General features: G+C 37.0%; 1 protein-coding gene across 1 annotated transcript; it reads left to right on the plus strand.

Moving 5' to 3' along the window:
• Window positions 1-1198: 1198 nt before the first annotated feature.
• On the plus strand, window positions 1199-15612 carry Smp_178490 (solute carrier family 35 member d1, putative). Its single transcript, XM_018797398.1, has 11 exons — window positions 1199-1359; window positions 7894-8076; window positions 8112-8145; window positions 8184-8264; window positions 8308-8375; window positions 8409-8480; window positions 8518-8586; window positions 8629-8824; window positions 12110-12256; window positions 12660-12742; window positions 15312-15612. Exons 2-11 carry the CDS (start codon window positions 7982-7984, stop codon window positions 15400-15402), a joined length of 936 nt encoding a protein of 311 aa, XP_018646791.1. The 5' UTR covers window positions 1199-1359; window positions 7894-7981; the 3' UTR covers window positions 15403-15612.
• The last annotated feature ends 4308 nt before the right edge of the window (window positions 15613-19920 follow it).

Here is a 19920-nt window from a genome sequence, read left to right on the forward strand (position 1 = left end):
GTTGCACCTCGACCAGTTTTCTTAAAAGAGCAAATTAGCAAGCACCTAAACACATGTAAATTTGTGTTTGTCCGTGTCGACTCAGTAAGACGTCCTTTACAACACCCTTATGAAGGACCTTATGAAGTAGTAGACAGGCAAGCAAAATATTTCACAATCAAGAAGAATGGGAAAAAGGAAACAGTTGCAATTGACAGGTTAAAACCCGCTTTCATAGAGTCTGAAACACATAACAGTCGAAAGCCTTCTAAAGACAACAACTGCACAACACAGCTTCCTGCGTTTCCAGCTAATTCTTCACCTACTTCTGTGAAATCGCCAACTCAAACAATGTGTGATGCTAATGTTACGCCTCCTACAAACTTAGTTCCTAATTCCACTACCTTACCTTTTTTTAAAAACTACTCGTACAGGAAGACAGGTACATATTCCTAAACGTTATGTTGAACTCATTACTTAATCTTCATTTGGTCATATTCTGTAATGTGAGTAAATACCTATATGCTAAGAGTTACTCATGATGCTCATTATTAACTGTAACGATATCCAACTTAGTTGTATTTGTTCATTTTATAATTGATCGTTTACATTGATATATACAGATATTAAAAGTTTTTCCGGTAATATATCAATTTAATTAACGTTATTATTAATACCACTATTATTTTTATTATACGTTCAATTATCTTTGCTAAATTTTTTTTTTTACATACATTAAAGATAATAAACACAAAATTTTTTTTTTCTAACCACACAAAAGCATTTTGTTTCATAAGTATATATACTTATTAAATTTTTTTTTTTTTGATAACCTCTATTTATTCTTTCCTTTGTTGTGTAATAATTTTTTTTCCCCTCCAAAGCACTTAGAATTTACGTCGGGCATACCTCCACCGACGCATGCCCTAGGGAGGGAGTTATATAGTGACATTTATGTCTAGTGATTTTTTGTAACAACAAATTGAAGGTCACATATTTTCCCTAGTTGTCACACTTTTTATGTAATCACACTCATATTTGATATCTATTGTTTTTCTGTATCAATCGTAAAGAAACGAATACTTTTGTTTGGTTATATATAACACGACTTCACTACCGCGCTTCTTAAAATATAAACGTGGTATCCGCCGTCTATTCTTCTGCTTTAACGGCCACGGCCTTTGATTGAAGATTATAATAGTATTATAACATCTTTTTAGACCATTCCACACTACGTTGGTGTTTTGGCCCGGATCATTACTGAATAATACTACTGGATCTAATCTTCTCCATTTTGCTGTTGGTGCCATCACGTGCAGAGGAATCTTTGTTAACCAAGTGAACTTATTTGTGGTTGTTATCTCAGAAAGCAGCTTACAAGTAACATTCATTTCATAACACTGTTACCATTTTGTTGTTCAATATACCTTTTTATAATTTAACTGTAATTTGTTACCTTTTGCGTTAATCATAGACACACGCTTAGGTTCGTAGTGTTAATTCTTTTGGTATATTGTTGGTAACGTTGCGAATTGTTATATTTCAACTAAGCTCTTTTGCTGAGGTCCACCACAAAGGTACTAGAATTTGTTTGACATGTGTTTGAATGTTCGGCCAGATTATAATTTATGTTTGAATCAATCAGATTTAGAATAACAGGTTTTGGATTTAGGCGCAAAATTCTTTCGCCTGTTAGGTTAGATGATATTTTGGTGTTTTAGCTGATGTCAGTCCGTGACGAAAACCCTAAGACTGACTCCTGACGCTAACCATCAACAGTAAATTATGATCCTAATTCCTCGCACTGGTTTATAACCTTCATTTAGCTTTAGTAGATGGACATTTTCAAGGTCACCTTAGCGTCGCTCAGAGGTCGTCCGTCAAATTTAGTCTCACCGGTTATCGTTAGTTTTGTCAGACTTAAGTGCCAAACGTTTGGAAAATGGGCAAGCAGTAAGTTATTTACTTTCATAAACTATAGTTAGTCTCGTATAAATCAAAACTGCCTTGTTATATGATCGATGGTAACTTTGTGTCACCAGAAACACGTCAAGTGTTATTCAGAAACAAGCACTTAGTTGTACATTCTGAAGGAGCTTTGGTTTTTCCAAAGCTAAGTTTGAAAGTTTAAATATGGTTCATTTTCGCTAATGGAAGTAGTTAAAACTTGATGTCACTTACAAAGACTGCATTGGAACTTTTCATTTGAGGGAAGTTAAATTGATGCTAAACCCATTATGACACACAGTAGTTCCTCCTTTATATGTTCACGGTACACTTACGCTTGTAACCCCTCGTGGAGAGACATTGACTACCCATCAGCATTCTCCATCAAACTCAGTCCCAGATACTCCTTTCCAGTTGTTATTCATTCTTTTCATGTCTGCTTACAATTACCGGTGCAGTGTGCCTTTTTGCCCCTGCTTTCCCCGTTTCTCTTCAGGATTCCAATCTAGGACTTCCCTCGCGGTGCATTTTAGTGATTTCCGCGATGCATGTCTTATCAATTCCCAGCGTCTTTTCCTAATTTCCTTTTCAGATGGAAGCTAGTTTGTTCTCTCTCACTGTAGGTTGTTGCTGATGGTATCCGGCCAACAGACATTGAGTATCTTCTGTAGACGATTGTTCATAAATGCTTGTGCCTTTTGGATGATGGTTGTGATAGTTCTCCAAGTTTCAGCTCCGTACAGTAGAACTGTCTTGACGTTCGTATTGAAGATTGTGACTCCGATGTTGGTTGACAGACAGTTGTGTTTGACTTGCATATGTTGTTCAATTGTAGGAATGCAGCCCTTGCTTTGTAAATCCTTACCCTTACGTCTGTATCAAACCCTCCACGTCCATCGATGATTTTTCCAAGATACGTTAGTTTCCACCTCTTTCAGAGTTTCAGCATCAAGTGCAATTGGGTTGGTGCTCTACGTGTTGTATTTGAGAATACAATAGCATCTCTCCTGAGTCTCACCTTTTTTGTCCAGCTTGAATGGAATGGGTTTCACCGATTCCGAACATCACCATGTTGTATCTCCTCATTTCCATAGCTATTTGATTGGTCCTTCCGGTTTCCCCTATTGTCCGGATATTCTATGTACCTATAATAATTGTTTCTCTGGTTGTTAGAAGGGACGTTGGCCTCGTGACTTCGGAAGGACCTCGACTTTCACCATGAGGCGCCATAGTTCTGGCTGAAAATTTTTCAACTTGGAGGACAAAGTTTAAATGGTTTAATTCGTTCATTCTGGTTAGGAATTTTTTCAGCAAGGTCGTTTTCAATGGGATGGGGTTGCTGACTCTATGTCCGACCCTCCTTTACTCGGACTTTGGACCTGCAGTAGCCCTAGAATAGCTACAGGCGGAGTTGAACAATTTGTGTAAGCGTGTTAAAAATTAGCTGAGTAGTGGTCTTGAGTAAGTCCACACATAGTGTTGACGTAAAAATCACAAGATCCTCACGACGCCACTGTTTTGTTGTTACAATCGTATACCTTCTTTCTTTGTTTTAGCTCCCACTGTACATACAATTTACTGCTTTAGAATTATATACTGTGAAGTCGCCAAGAATATGTAAAATGTATCCGTGTACTGAAATAGTTGCGTAATTTATTTATTTATTTAATCACATATATATTGGTACAAAGGGCACCGGATACATATGCGCCACACAAAATAATGAGAATGGGAGAAGGAAGAAGATGCGTATATATGAAAGAAGGAAAAAAAAGAAAAGGAGAAGAGTAGTGATGGGGGGAACTGAATGTACAACCAGAAGAGCTCTCTCAGTTAGGATAGTTATAGCCACTCTTTATGAAGAAAGTAGAAGAAGGTTACAGCAGGACCGCCATTGGCTTCTATTCTGAGCCATATCTGATAACGTCTCTAGCCACTGTGTTGCACCATCTCTCGGACCCCAGCCAGGGAGTCGTGAAGGACCAACAGAAGCTAGCCCTTTGCAGCTCTCTTTCATGCCACGACACCATGTCATACACTGACCTCCTCTCCGCTTTTTCCAACCAGTCCCAGAGTCGGCAAATAATGCACGACGTGGAAGTCTCTGGGACGACAATCGTAGAACATATCCAAGCCACCGAAGTCGGTGTTTCAAGATGGTGACACCAATTGAATTATCGTCTCTGCGCCCGAACACACGATGCCGAACCTCTGCATTACTAACATGGTGTTGCCACTGAATGTCAGCAATCCTTCGGAGACAACGATGATCGAACACAGAGAGACGTCTAACATCCTCAACTCGGAGAGGCCAGGTTTCACAAGCATAGAGCAAAACTGCTCTCACCGACGCGTTGTAGATCCGACCTTTTACAGCCAGACTAACATCACGAAGGCGCCAAAGATGGCCCAGATTGACATAAGCGCTCTGGCTATCATTATACGTGCATCAATCTCATCACTCACGCTCCCACCAGCACTTATGTAGCTACCTAGATACACGAACTTCTCAACTACTTCAATCTACTCACCATCTAGGGTGAGTACAGGATGAGAATCCTGCCAGTCTTGTAGGAGTACCTTGCACTTGGAGGGTGCAAAGCACATGCCGTACCTGCGGACACTGATTGCCAACTGATTAAGTGCGGATTGCATGCCTTGGGCATTATTGCACAGTAAGACAATATCATCCGCATACTCAAGGTCGAGAAGTCGTTCTCCAGGCAGCAGATCCACACCGCCATTACTTACATCCATCAGAGCTGTTTCCAGGATGTCGTCGATGGCAAAGTTGAAGAGGAATGGTGAGATCGGGCAACCCTGCCTAACCCCACTGCTCGAATGGAACAAGGGAGAAAGGTGGTTGTATGCCCTCACTCTGCCTGAGGTGTTCGTATACAGGGCCTTTAAGATGTTAATGAACTTCTCAGGCACACCCTTCTTCAATAGACAATCCCAGAGAACAGTCCTGTTCAACGAATCGAAGGCAGCCCTGATATCAAGAAACACTACGATTGTTGGCCTGCGATAAGTATGACGGTGTTCTAACATTTGGCGGAGGGTGAAGATGTGATCAATGCATCCTCGACCAGAACGAAAACCAGCCTGCTCCTCGCGAGTCAATCGTTCTCGGGTTTTAAACAACCTACGAAGAATGATAGAAGCCAATAGTTTGGACGCAATCGGAAGTAGACTTATCCCCCGATAGTTATTACAGGAACAACGTGAACCCTTTTTAAAGATAAGGACGACTATCGACTCATTCCATGATGTTGGAACACTTTCTTCCTCCCAAACCTTTGCAAACAACGCAGTCAGTTCCTTAGTCAGAAAGTCACCACCATCTTTAAAAAGAGCCGGAGGCAAGTCATCTGGGCCCGGTGATTTGTAACGTTTCAAGAGTTGGAGTTCCTTGCGGACTTCCGCCTCGTTTGGTGGATCAGTCGTCACCGGCCATGGGGGACAGGACAAACTGGTTGATGTTGCCGGAGCAGCAGGCCAGTTGAACTGCCCTTCGAAAAATTCCGCCCATCGTCCAAGACGTCGAGAGATGTTAGTGATTGGCATCCCATCATCCTCGTAGATTGTTTCACTCACACCAGACTTCTTGCTGCCAGTGGCTCAGATGAGTTGGAAGAGCTTCCGGCAGTTACCAGATGCAGCTGCTGCTTCCATCTCATTAGCACGCTCCGACCACCAGGCTTCTCGGTCCTTACGCAAGCTTTGCCCAAAGGAGGACGCCAGGTAGCACACCGGCGATGACTGTGCCGGAAGTTAGTGCTGGCCAGAAACAGGTTGTGGTCTGTGCACAGTTGCAGCAAACGGTCCCCGTTATCTGTCCTGCGACCAACAAGTCCCCATCGGCCACCTAGACGACTCTCTTCTGTGCCTAGACGCCCGACCTGTGCATTCAAGTCTCTGGCTAGTACTACAATATCTGTCGAACGCGCTTTCTGGAGAAGAACTGTTAACTGGTGGTAAAACTCATCCTTGATTGCATCCGGGCTGCAATCTGTCGGGGCATAGGCGGAGATGACGAAAAGACACCGATTCTCACGCCGATTTCTTCTCACTTTGATGGAACTTTCTAATCTAACAGCACATAACCGACTGTTAATGGGGATCCAATCGATTAGTGCTGCCTCAGCTCTAGCGCTTAGTGCGACACCAACGCCAGCAAGACCAGACGAAGATGCCACAGGGTCCCCGGATAAGCGCACGTGAAACAAGCTTTTCGAGGCGACAGATGGAGAACGAATTTGTAGTACTTCACTAGAGTCTTGAATACGGGTCTCGGATAGACAACAAACGTCAACATTAAGACCTTCCAAAGACATAGCCAGCCCTATCTGTTGTCTGATCTGCATTAGTGTGCGAACGTTGAAGGAAGCCAGCTTGAACGGCGTACGTGGTTTCAGAAAGACTGCTTCAGTATTCATAATCGGTGGAAGCATTCACTTTCAACCAGATAGTGACTGGAGATCGTTTAGACAGGACAGATTTTCCACCAAGAGCGAGTTGCTGCATAAGTTGAAAAGTAAGGTTACACAAATTGGGGATAAAAGGGGGTGAAAAAGCGACGTAGTAAATAATAATAATAATAATAATAGTGTAAATTGTCTTGCTTCTAATATGAGCGAGAATAGTATCGTCAATAGAATTCATCATTTCATTTATTTGTGTGTGGGCTGTGATACTGCCCGGGTGCCCAAACCGAAGCAGGTGGTTTTCTTAGGGGGCCACACCCCGAGCCTTTGACCTAAAGGTCTGATCCACAAGGCAGTGAAGCATCGTGAGGAGATGCAGTCTCATGGTAGCCGGTGACCAGTAATTGGTTCATACGCCATTTGTTCCCTCAGGATACTGGAGCCCATGTGCACCATTGATTTGGAATGAGGGTTTTCCAACTCCCCTAGGTGGACCCTCCGTGTCCACCAACCCGGTTAAAGCGATGGACATTCGCTTTTCGTCCTCTCACTTTCGTAAACAACAGTAATGCCACGAGAAGGCAGTGAGTAGGACTTCCCTGTCAGAGGCTATATATTCGCTGGCCATGTGAGAGCATTTCGGGAGGGAGAGTGGACTCTCCCCACTCTCGGCCGTACCAGGGCATTTGGGGCAACGCGCGTTTCGTCCTATTTGGGACTCGTCAGCTGGATGTACCTGCATCTCAGAGTTGATGTTCACTGTGTGACTCGAACCCAGTACCCTCGCTTGCGTAAATCACATAATAAAGTGTTATTCACGTTTAATAAGATTAAAACTGACTATTTCAACGGTCTTATACATATGTCGAGTGTTGGCAACCTTCAATAGAGTTTCAGGGCAGTACTATTAGGTTTCTTGAGCTCCCGAATTAATTCATACCCGGAAACATCCTAGCTTGGTCAGCACATGATACGGAGTAGAAGTAGTGTAGATGTAGTCTCGTCTAATTTTTTCGAAATTCTGATCTTTGGTAGTCAAACAAAGCATAAGAAATCAAGATAGTGTATGCAGCAGATTCTAATGGGTAATTCAAAAGGTCTTCATTGATTGTAATTCAAGTTTAGTTGTTAAACTGGAAAAAAACAGTTGAATTGTTTACATTAACTGGGGTCACACCTAAGTGATCATTGTATCCACTAACCGACATTCTCCTGAACCAAACGTCCAGCTGTTTAAGTGGAAAATAACATATGCAATGGCCACCAGTGGAATTAAATGAATTAATAAACAAAAATACCACACCTAAATAACATTTGCCAATAATTGAATACAAAGCTTTAAAGCAGTAAGGATAAGCTAGATATTTGCAATAATTCTAATTTTGACTGTTTGGACTATGTTTTCTGGAGTCTTTGACAAATATCTGTTTTTTATGAGTGGAGCTAAATAAATTACTGATGAAAATTATGTTAAATATCTAGAAATAGTTTTATTATACTTATATTCGATGTTATGACTAATTATACTGTTGTTTTTCAGCTTACTCAATAGAAATAAAATAAACAAAACTCAAGTTTCTCAATACGTTCTAAAGAAATTATAGTCTGTCAAATTTTTAATCGTCGGAATGTCTATACGAAAAATTGCTTTAGTCGCCCTGATATACATGAGTTTTTCTATTTCTATCATTTTTTCGAACAAATTAGTCCTGACTACTTTCAAGTAAGTGCCTGCGCTTATATAACCTCATTTCACAGATTTCCTTCGTACTTATTGCTTGCATTAATTCAAGTTAGTTACTTCTAAAAGTCCTCGACTTTTATTTTTAGACTCTGTTTACTTTCATTCTAATACAAACTCTATGTTCATATCGCATCCGATCAGATGATTTCACAGAAGTTCCTATTAAGGTATGTTATTTGAAACAAACTTTGAATTGCTGACTTAATTTAGATTTTACCGCTGTCCATTTTTTCTGCAGTTGACATTGTTATGGGTATTGCTGGTACCGGAAGCCTCAGGTAGCTTATATTACCGTTAAATCATGTATTCAGTTTACCTTTGTTTACGGCTTTGCGAAGGATTTCAAATGTTCTCATTATGGTTGGTGAATATCTTTTATTAGGGTAACTGCTTGTTTCTCCTTAATCTTAACATCGATAGGACTAAAAGAAGTATTCCTATCTACTTGTCAGTCATTGTTATGGTTATCGGAGCAGTAATCGCTGCCATGTAAGTAATCTTTCATGAATATTTATAAACATTCTGTTTTAGTGGTGATATTACTTTTGACCCTATTGGATATACATATATTTTAATTAACAATATTTCAACAACTGGGAAAGCACTGTTAACAAAATCCAGACTTAGAGATTATGATTTTTCAAGCATTGAGCTGATATACTTTAATTCATTATTAATGCTGCCGATTCTCTTCATATTAGTATATGTACAATGTGACTTTACAGAGGTATGTAATTTTTTATTGGCCAATATGGCCGTGATATCTGTTTGGTAAATTTAGGTAATTTGTCTCATTTTCAATAAAAATTGGAATCAGTTATTCTTAAAAGAAACATAGATGTACGTTCACCATATTCATACAAAATCATTGAGGTAAATGACATAGGTAATAGACTAATAGAAACAAATTGGTTTGAGAAATTTGTCATAAGTCATTCATTCATCTACAACGTAGAACCAGGGACATATATGCATCTGTCCAAGTTACCATACCCCACTAGCACAACAGGTTGAACACCGAATTCATAGAAGCAGTTACTTCAATGGTAGTAATATATAAAAGAAAGATTACATATAAAGGATACAATACAAGAAGAAGGAATTAGTTCGTAGAAAGAAAGGTATAAAGTAATTTTAATCTCATGGTTTAAGAGAAGACATAAAGTGTGTACACCCACGCGATTGTGATCGGTTCCAAACCATGTCACTCAGAGTCTCCAACTATTGGTTATGGTAGTCACGCGTACCCCGACCAAGTAGTCTGTATCTACTAACATGGTTCAGACCAAACGTTAGTGACTTTATGGATTGGTGCCACGTTGTGGTTTGGCCGCCCCTCACTTCTATTAGTCTCTAACACTAGTCAGCATTGCGTACCGTGGTGATCGGTGGTTGGGCATGCGTAATACGTGGCCCAACAATCTCAGTTAATGAAGATTCACAACCTCATCAACTGATTCACCAACATTCCCTAATACCCTGTGTCTAACCTCATTATTACTTACCCAGTGATCCCAGAAGATGCGAGCAGTATTTCTAAGAAATTTGTGATCAAATAATGGTAACTTACGAGAATTGTCTACTCTTATTGATCACGTTTCACAGCCGTAAGGTAGAACAAAACGAACTGTTGCTCAGTATACTCGTCCCTTAATTGATAAATTGATATCTCGCCTTCGCCATAGGTGACGAGCTTTTTAAATCCGTGTAGAGATTTCGTCAGACACCAACCCATTAGGGCTGATCAGACTTCTAAGATAAGTGAGGTTGTTGACGCGTTCGAATACTTCACTCCCTATCCTTAGTTCAGGTGTTGAAGCAGACCAGTCCTGGAGTAACAATTTACATTTGGATGGGGAGAAACGCATCCCAAACATCCTTGCTCAGTGCTACCAAAACACTATATTTTATCAGCGTCTTCACCAAACAGGACTATGTCATCTGTATATTCTAAGTCAATAAGTGGACCTCCTGGTAGTAGATAATTCCCTGAAATTTCAGTCGACGAGAAAGTTATTTCCAGCAGTAGGTCTATGATGAAATTGAACAAAAATGGAGATAGGGGACAGTCTTTTCGGCCACCACTTAGGGTTGTAAAACATGATCCTTAAAGACCTCTAAAGTTAATCCATGTGGACCAGCTTCTCTCCCTTGTTTCAGATTAGCCATAGCTTTTTGAACTTCAATTAGAGTCGGTGGACCTATTTCAATGTTCCATTCAGGCTGTTTGGGAATTGTGAACAACTTTAGAGTAGCTGAATTGCTCCTTAAAGCGTCTCGCACATCGTTTTAAACGTCTGGACTGTGAGCGGATAAGAGTGCCGTCTTTTTCCGAGATTGTCTGATTTTCACTTGATCTCTTACTTCCAGTTTCTTTCACTATTCTGAGAGCTATGTTGTCTTACCTACAGTCGCTGCCTCATTCATTCACTTATTTTTGTAGTTTATGCTTATTTCGTTCCTACCTGATTGGTTTGCCGATTTGAAATTTATTATCAATAATGTGTATCTCTTACGTCCTAAATTTTGATATTCAGTGTTATTGTGATATTTTTATCATTGATATAATCGTTCAGTGTGAAAATAACTGAAGAATTTATGATAGGCTTATTGAGGTTTACGCTACACATTGTGAAATAGTTTTACGTTGTCATCTCGATGGTAAACATTTGATCTTCATTAACTGAAATATCACTGCTATTGTTTTTGCTTAAATTAGCTTTTCTTCAAATAGTGTAGTGAGACGAAGATTATCATAACTATGTGATATATTAGCGCAATACATTTCAAACAATCTGATCATATATACTTGTTAAGAACATTTACATGTGAAAAAATAAAAGGTCATCTTGACAAATGGAAAGTTAGAAGAAACAAAGATAATAAGGAAAATAGTGTGGAACTCACCGCGCTAGATAATAAACTAATGTTACCAGGGTAGGCTTAAATTGAGAACAAACTGTTTTTGAAGACGGAATTTGAAAACGGAGTTTAAATTTTCACATGGTTAAGGTTTTACATAGTTCTGATAATCTTCGTCTGCTTATTATACTATCCAAATTTATCAAAGGAACTAATCGCTTTAACTTTTCTTCAAGAAGACATTGGCTGATTATTGGTAAACTTTTGCCGTAAGTACTAATTATTAAAATATTTCACCCTTAAAATCTCAAAGAATACTCTAACTCGTACATTTTGTTCGTCACATTTAATTCGCTAAACACAACACTATAACAATAATAAATATTTTCATAGTTGAAAGCGTGAGTCAATTGAAGCTAGACCACCAAGGAAAACCTAGAAGCACTGGACGGCCGTCTCGTCCTATTGTGGGGCTCCTCAGCAGTGCTCATCCACGAAATTCGAACCCAGGACCTACCAGTCTCGCGCCAGAGCACTTAACCGATAGACCACTGAGCCGGCATCCGGTGGTGTTTATGTCTAACTCCAACCAATCCACGAAGTTGAGCAACCGTTCACCAATTGTCTTCAGTAAGTTCCTATCTCACAACAGACGTGGTTTGAACTCTACTGGTCACTGCTTCTCACTAGAACTCCTGGATTTACCTTTCGAAGTCAGTCACTAGTGAGCATATGATTATTATTATTATCAGAAGGGGTTTTTTGTGGAGATTTAGTATTTTCATAGTTGAAAGCGTGAGTCTATATATATATATTTGTTATGTCGCAATGAGTAAAAAATTGTATTTCTGACGCTTCAAAGTAAATAAATAACCGAATTAATTTAACACAAGTTTAAATAGTACAAAGGTAACAATGTGGAACTTACTCTGAAGAAGTAGTTTACATATAGTGACGTGACGTTAGATTTACAAATTTTGTACTCATTGTGACATAACAAAAAATATATTTATTACCTTTCTACCCAATGGTCAATTTGTTTTTGAAACTATCGAGTCCAATCTTACCATTGATACTTACATAACACTATAACATTTTTTGAATTTTGTATAGCTCTTTTCTTCCATTGTTTTTGTTCTCTCTGTTATAGATCATTCAATTTGAACATTGGTTCGATCCTTTATTTTTATTATATTTTATATTCTCATGTTGTTCTGCTGTGGCATTAAATTATACTCTTGTTCAATGTACTCAATATACTTCTGCATTAACAACTAGCATTTTAGGTGTAATTAAAGTAAGTCACTTTGTTGTATATATTCGAAGGAGTAGTTAATTTTGTGTTGAAAGACAGTTGTTCAAGCTTACGATTGTTGACGTATAATGTTTCAATGTTTAGTTATGTTTCTCAGAACAAGTATGATTGATTTAAAGAAAAGAATGTAAATTTTAGTGGTGATTTGAAAACTGGCTTATTGTTAATACTTAAACTTGACTGAATTTTAAAAGAAGGTCGCCTAATGGTTCTAAAGATTGATGTAAAAAAATTATTATTATGGATGATAATTCTGTAGGATGATTATCCATTAGATAATGATAAGATTAAGTAAAAAAAGAAGAGAACCTTTAGAAGTAGTAAATCACAACTAACCTCTTTCAAAATATTTTTCAATCTAATTAACTTTCATCTTATTGAACAGAATATATTGGTAACCTATGGTGGGATGTTTGTTGGTGGTGACTATGTGTATACGAGCCTAAATTTCGCTGGCCTTACTATAAGGTATGTTAAATTTATAGTGTAATCACTTTTATTCCACCCTCTTTCATTCACTTCTTACTTTATTGCCTATGAATTCCTTCGAATACACGTATATAGACAACCGCTGTAGTTTAACTAATGCAATGGTGGACAAGGCGAGTCCACCTAGGGGGGTTGGAAAATCCTGATTCCAAATCAATGGTGCACATGGGCTCCAGTATCCTGAGGGAACAAATGGCGTACGAATCAATCATTGATCACCGGCTACCATGGGACTGCATCTCCTCACGATGCTCCACTGCCTTGTGGACTAGACCTTCAGGTCAAAGGCTCCGGGTGTGGCCCCCTAAGAAAACCACCTGCTTCAGTCTGGGCACCTGAGCAGTATCACAGCCCTCACAAATCAAATGAGATTTGTGAGGCGCATATGTATCTGGCGCTTCCTTGTACCAATATTTATGTGTTTAAATAAATAAATAAATAATAACTAGTGCAATGGATTGATTTTACCAAAAAATCCTCTAGAAACACAAACCCACATATATAGAAAATAACTTCAATAACGATTTTCAAGTTAACCAGCTGATAAGCATTTTTCGTATGTTTTTGAGGTGTTGATTCCACCTGTCAGTAGTGGTGATCTTGATAATTAGCTGATCCTAATCACCACCAAACCTAAACATGGAATGAAACATTAGCTTTCTTTGAGGGTCACTGAAATAAAGTCGGTGTTAGGTACATTTATCTGTTGTTTCAAAATATTGATAAAATGTAGATTGACAAGGAGTTTTGGAAATGAATTCAACTTAGATATTGAGAAATAATCATGGAGAAAGATGGTAGGTTATTCCTAACCGTGAATTATCCATAACTCAACAATCAGTAGCCAAATTATGTTTTTTTTCGCTATCTAACTAATTGTGCTTGTCTAATTATCGGAACTGAGTTGACTGAATAGAATATTTTTTTAATACTTGGAAATAGTCTCTGGTTTATAGGTAAGTTATAGAACAGATATTTCACTGCCAAGAAAATAATTAATACTAAGACAAGTCGATTTATTTGTTTGTCGTATTTATGATGATTAGAATCTGTAAAGTCCCAGCTATGATAACAGCGGATCAAATAAGTTTTCAAAATGTATCATCTGATCGACTAAAACGTTCGAATAGAGAGAAGATTAAATATTATATAGTTCAATTATATTGTTATAGGTTTTGGTATTGTGTTTCTAATATTTTAATTAATAATCATTATAAATGGGAATATAACTGAATTATGAGTGGCTATTACTTGTCTAGATGCATTGTCCAAATGGACAAATAATATTGGTTATCAATTAAAAGTTTGTGAAAGGAAACGTCTACCAAATTCATTTTTATCCATTATAACTTCCCATTCAAAAAACTTCAAACGTTACTGCATCCCGAAGACAGCAGAACTACTTCTGGATTATATTTTTTGCAACTATCCAGATGTAAAACTTTTAGCAACAATAAATAGCCTCCTTAAAGGTTGGATTAATTCCGTTTCAAGTAACGCCAATGACTTGAATCTGTTTAAAAAGACATATTCTCCTAATGTGATAAGTTCACATGATAGTGATAAAAATAATCTTCAAAACATTTCACTCCCACCTTTAACAACACCTTTAAGGGATACAAATAATTTGCATAAGAAAGGTTTATAGACATTCATTATCTAAAGCTTTTACACCTTCTGACAACAACTCATTCACTGAATACCATCCTATTTCACCGATTATACACTGTCAAAGATTTCATGTAAGGGTATCTGATCCTGGTCACAACTGTGAAAATTTAAGTGGTATGTTAATTCAAATGCGGAAATCAAGAATTCACAGTGTCTCTGAATCATTTCATCATGAGTTAAATTACCTCAATGGATATATCATAGCCAATCATCAAAGAGATTCTGGTAAATCTATCAATGAGCGTAATTTGCCTACTATGAGTGATAAGATAATAATAATAATAATAATGGGATGACTAATATTTGTAAATTTTGATTGAAAATGTTTAATTGTAATGAATTGGAGACGATAAGATTTCCTGTAATTTTAAAATCAAAAATAGCTGAAAACAACAAGGGAGAGTACAATATATTATTTCAGTAACTATGGTAACGGTAGCTATAGCAATCAGACACACAAATCTGGTCTTATACTTCATGTTATAAACGTTTCTCAATTCATAGAATAATTAAATGAATATCTTTCGGTAGATTAGATGTAATCGTGATGATAAATCTGAAACTCAAAGTTTATGGTCAGCTACATGTTTTAAAATTGAAAATTTTATATTTTTGCATTTTTCTTCATTGAATCACACCAGTAAGTACTTTATAACGAGTCAGATAGTACTCCTCTGTGAACCACCTGTATACTTTAGCTCCATTGTATCAAGTGAATAAGTATATCCATATCTTAAAGCCATTGAAAAGAATTTTACGTACATAAAATCCTAATGTTTAATTATATGAAAAATTGAACATGTTAAAATATCTATTCTCCCTTGAATTATCTTTGTTTGTTTGTTTTCTCCTATGTTCTCTCTCTCCCTCTCTAAAGTACTATTGGAGCAGTCTTATATGTTGTTTACAACTACAAATCTACACAATATAAATGTTTACCAACAAAATCAAGAACTTTAATTGGCTAATGGAAAGTTGCTATGTATATATATTAGACCATAGGATAGAAAATTGATTTATTATTAAACTCTATATTATTTTATTATTTAAATAAAAAAGTCTGTTTACTTCTCTATTTTCAAAAAGAAAATGAGAATATAATGATAATGGCAGTATGTAATTTAGAAAATTTATTCCATTTTAATTTTACTTACAATAACTGAATGTTTTAAAAATTATCTCCTCTTATTACCATATTTTTTTTGGGGGGGGAAGGGGGTATAATTACATAGAATGTTTCATTAAGAAAACAGTATTATTAATGGTGCAGGTACATCCAGCTGACGAGTCCCAAATAGGACGAAATGCGCGTCCCAGATTCCACTGCTAGCCATTATCCATCTTTGCTTAAAATGCTTGTGAATTAAGGCTATATCGAGGCAATACGCACAGTATGCACATATGGCCAATAAGAGACTGACCAATTGCAGTCCTAAACATCAATGGGAAGATTCAAACAAACAATACTAAGTGAGCATTATTAATGATTAGTTCAATTCATTATGGAAAAAGCAAGAACTTATTCATTAACATGTAGTTAGATTTGATTATGGTGTTCTTTAAATGAGACATTCCTACCTGTGTAACTATTAACGTTAAATATCCAGTGAATAATATCAAAATCCCAAACTTATCAACTCGTTAATGCTCTTATTTCAAAGATTCATGTCTAACATGTAACTGCTAAAAATGCTTTCTAAGATTTAAATGTTTAATTTGATGGATTAAACTAAGTCAATAGTAAAATTGTTGTGAACAAGAACACAGTTGGGGACAATCGAATATATTTGACATGAAAATTACAGACTATCTCACTAAAATCTAACAACCATACAGTAAACAGTTACTTTGAGAAATAACAATCAATTGTCTCAATCTTGACTGTTCCTTCTGCAAATATCAGTTCATCTTTTCTGATTTCATTGTTCATGCATTTTCCCACCAATTGCGTTTCGTTTCGGTTCTTTCCTTATCAATCTTCTAGTGAAATACATTCTATGCCTGATCATTACCATATACTACTTATGTGGATATAAGTAACCCACACTACATAATTCCTCAGCTTAAGTATCAAATAAAATTCTATCAAACCTTATGCTAAATAAGGTATTAGAGATTTTCATTAACACATATAATTACCAAAGTACGATTATGTCAATGTATTTAGAACTAAGCAATTATTAGGTATCATTACTAAGGTTTGACTTGATAAATTTCAAATAAATTGAGCATTTGGTAGATTGTTGTAAATGAAAGTAATATATTCTCCGTAGAAGTGGCTTACACTGAGTCATGAAACGTCAGAAAATCTAATTTTTCTGCTCATTTGTATATTATTTATAAGCAATTATTAGTTTTCTTATTTACCTAAACAATGTAACATAATCACATTACAGACTGAGTTTTCATTCTCCATTAAATATGCTTAATCCGAATTATGCATAAATGTGTATGTCGTTTGTTTTATTTATTTGAACACAAATATTGGTACAAAGGAGCATCGAATACATATGCTCCACACAAGTCACTTGATTTTTGTGTGGGCTATGATGCTGTCCGGGTGCCCAAACTAAAGCAGGTGGTTTTAGTGGGCCACACCCGGAGCCTTCGACCTAAAGGTCTGATCCATAAGGTAGTGGAGCAACGTAAGGAAATGCAGTCCCATGGTAGCCGGCGACCAAAAATTGATTCATACTCCATTTGTTCCTTCAGGATACTGGAGTCCTTTCAATTTCGTAAACAACACCCCAGCCGTGAGAATGCAGTGAGTAAGAATTCCCTATCAGTGTTTGTATACGCGTGGCCATGTGAGAGCATTTCGAGAGAGAGAGCTGACTCTCCCGACCCTCAACTGCACCAGGCTATTTGGGAGCATTTTGTTTATAGACTAAGTAATTCCTCATCGGATTCACTTTCGTATGTTTTGTCTTTGCGATACAAAGTAATTTGTAGTGTTTTACGTACGTTTTATATTTATGTTTTGATGGATGGTTGTCCGAATTCTGATTCTGGTACACGACGTGCTACACACTTACCTCCCACCTGACTACTTGAGCGAGAACAGAAGAGTGGACGAGAAAGTATATTGGGCTACCGAATAAAATTCACAAATACTTATATGTATATATACACCCATTAGAAAACCAATCCATTTCTTTGTTAGTGATATGAACTTTTCCTTCAGGTTACTTCCGATTGCCATCGATTGACCTTCTCGTTTGGCTACTTCTGATTGACTCACTACGTCAGTATATATGTTCCGAAATTTTTCACTTACATTGTATACTAGTTATTCTTTACGTAAACATGCCTAGTAATTTTTCCTTTCACTCAATATAATTAATAATAAATTCATTTAAAAAAAGATTCGTTCAGTATGTAGGATAGTTTTGATCATAAACTGATATTAGAAAAGCGATCAAGCAGCACTTGGTGACCGTTTTGCTTTACTAATTGATTCTTCAACAGACTACAATCAAACAAAAGAGCTCCCGGTATCGCCGCTAGCACAATACAAGCTGATCATTGAGCTGAAATTCAGCGGTCTAAGTTTGCGACTTCAGTCAATGTGCAATACGTTGGGACTATTGTCTCACTCTATTGGTGGTCTTATGCCTCAGCTCCGATTCATTTGACTCTACAGATCACAGCTTGTTGGAATTCAGTTGGTCACATATTATAGAAAAAAAGAATAATAGAAAATAAACCGAAAGTTGCTTGTCTGTGTTAAAAATTTAGAATTAGACATTAGATGTATGTTTATACAAGTGGTGTCTTTCCCAACTAGTTTAGTGTAAAAATAGTTTTAAGACTTACGATCTCCAAGTTCAAGTATTTTTCACAAGTAAAACCATGATGAATTGGTCATCTAAACGTGAATTTTATTCGTAAGGACTGCATACAGCTCAAACGTACGAACAACGTGGTGGACAGAGGTTACTCTCATGTATTCATAAAAAATACAAACTATGTTAGGTGACTAGAGGCGTGAACTACAACCCTTAATGTTTGATTTTATATTAATTGAATTACTTCTTCAAGGTGTGTTTACAATCTCGATTGAACTGATGCTCCCCATGAGATTTAAACTTCTTTCATTAGAACCGTTGAAATTAAGCTATTTGAAGCGACTGATATGTAGAGCTGAGGTGCTTAAACACAGGTTGATTACTTTGTAATGAGAGTTTAAGTACACTGATTAATGTCTACTTTTTCACACAATTGATATACTTTGTTACAGCAGATACAACATTTCTATTACCTTGTAATCACTCCATAAATTATTGCAAAAGTAAACTTTCCCTTGCCCAGTAAAATGTCAAACAGTGTTAGTCTGCTTCAACTGTTATTCACTATAGCCATATTAACTTCCATGAAGAGCTTTTGAGAAAATGATTTAAGAGAAGAAGCTAACAATAGAATAATAGATGGATATAACTAATGTTTCTTCCCCCTGACGGTATTATTTTGAGTCTATAACAGTTTATTTTTCATCTAGGCAGGTAGAGCTACAAGTTACCATGAATTTAGCATGCAAGAGAAAAAACAAGTTAGTTACAATCAACAATGAATTTAAGGGTTCGTTACTATGACAATATACGTCCCGCACAAGAAAATGTAAACATATTTTCTAGAATGGAATATGTAATATTGATTCGTAACAATGATCACTAAAATAATCGTAAATAAAAAAGTGACTATCGTGATAATTGCTAAACAACGTATGTGTACAGGCTCTAGTTATATCAGCTTACAGTTCTTCATAACCGAAAAAATTCATTTAAATGCCAGTTATTGTATAAGTGTTAATTATGGCATTTTCCTATTTACACATAAATCATGCTCTCAAAGGTGTATTTAGGTTTCAAATATTATAAGACTCCTCATAACTTTGATCATAATGACTTTTGAGCTAATGTATTCTACTTCCTGGTATTTCAAACCTAACCATGAAAAATAAAGTTACTGTAGGAGGAAGAGTTGTGGAAATCGCTCAGTTTTATAGATCACATCACTGATTGACTATAAGTTAACAACCATTGAAAACCAGAAAGCACTGGACAGCTGGTTCATCCTATTTTGTGACCACCGGTGTACATTCATAACCACACCGGTGATCAAACCCAAGACCTTAACCTATACACCACTGATAAGTTTAACTTTAGTCATTTTTTTATATCACGCAACTATCTTCCAATATCATTGGTAGGTAACTGTTTCACACTCAGAATGGTTGAACTCCACAGGTCAACGGCTTTTTATCGGAACTCTGTGAATTACTTCTCAAAATCAGTTACTATTGAGCACGTGAGTGTGAAGCAGTTACCCACCGATGACATTGAAAGATGGTTTCGCAATACTGCGAATTGATTGAAGTCAAACATGTCAGCGAATGACGGTTAAGCGCAACACCTCGAGACCCAGATGTATTAATTTAGATCCCCAGTGGGGTCGTGGATACTCACTACTGAGGGATCTCACAGCAG

Source organism: Schistosoma mansoni (genome assembly GCF_000237925.1).
Source record: "Schistosoma mansoni, WGS project CABG00000000 data, supercontig 0166, strain Puerto Rico, whole genome shotgun sequence".
NCBI lineage: Eukaryota > Metazoa > Platyhelminthes > Trematoda > Strigeidida > Schistosomatidae > Schistosoma > Schistosoma mansoni.

Coding starts and splice junctions, on each gene's coding strand:
- Smp_178490 (XM_018797398.1), top strand. CDS start 7,982: ATGTCTATACGAAAAATTGCTTTAGTCGCCCTGATATACATGAGTTTT. Junction 8,376..8,408: donor GCTGGTACCGGAAGCCTCAG/GTAGCTTATATT, acceptor TCATGTATTCAG/TTTACCTTTGTTTACGGCTT. Junction 8,825..12,109: donor TACAATGTGACTTTACAGAG/GTATGTAATTTT, acceptor TCTCTGTTATAG/ATCATTCAATTTGAACATTG.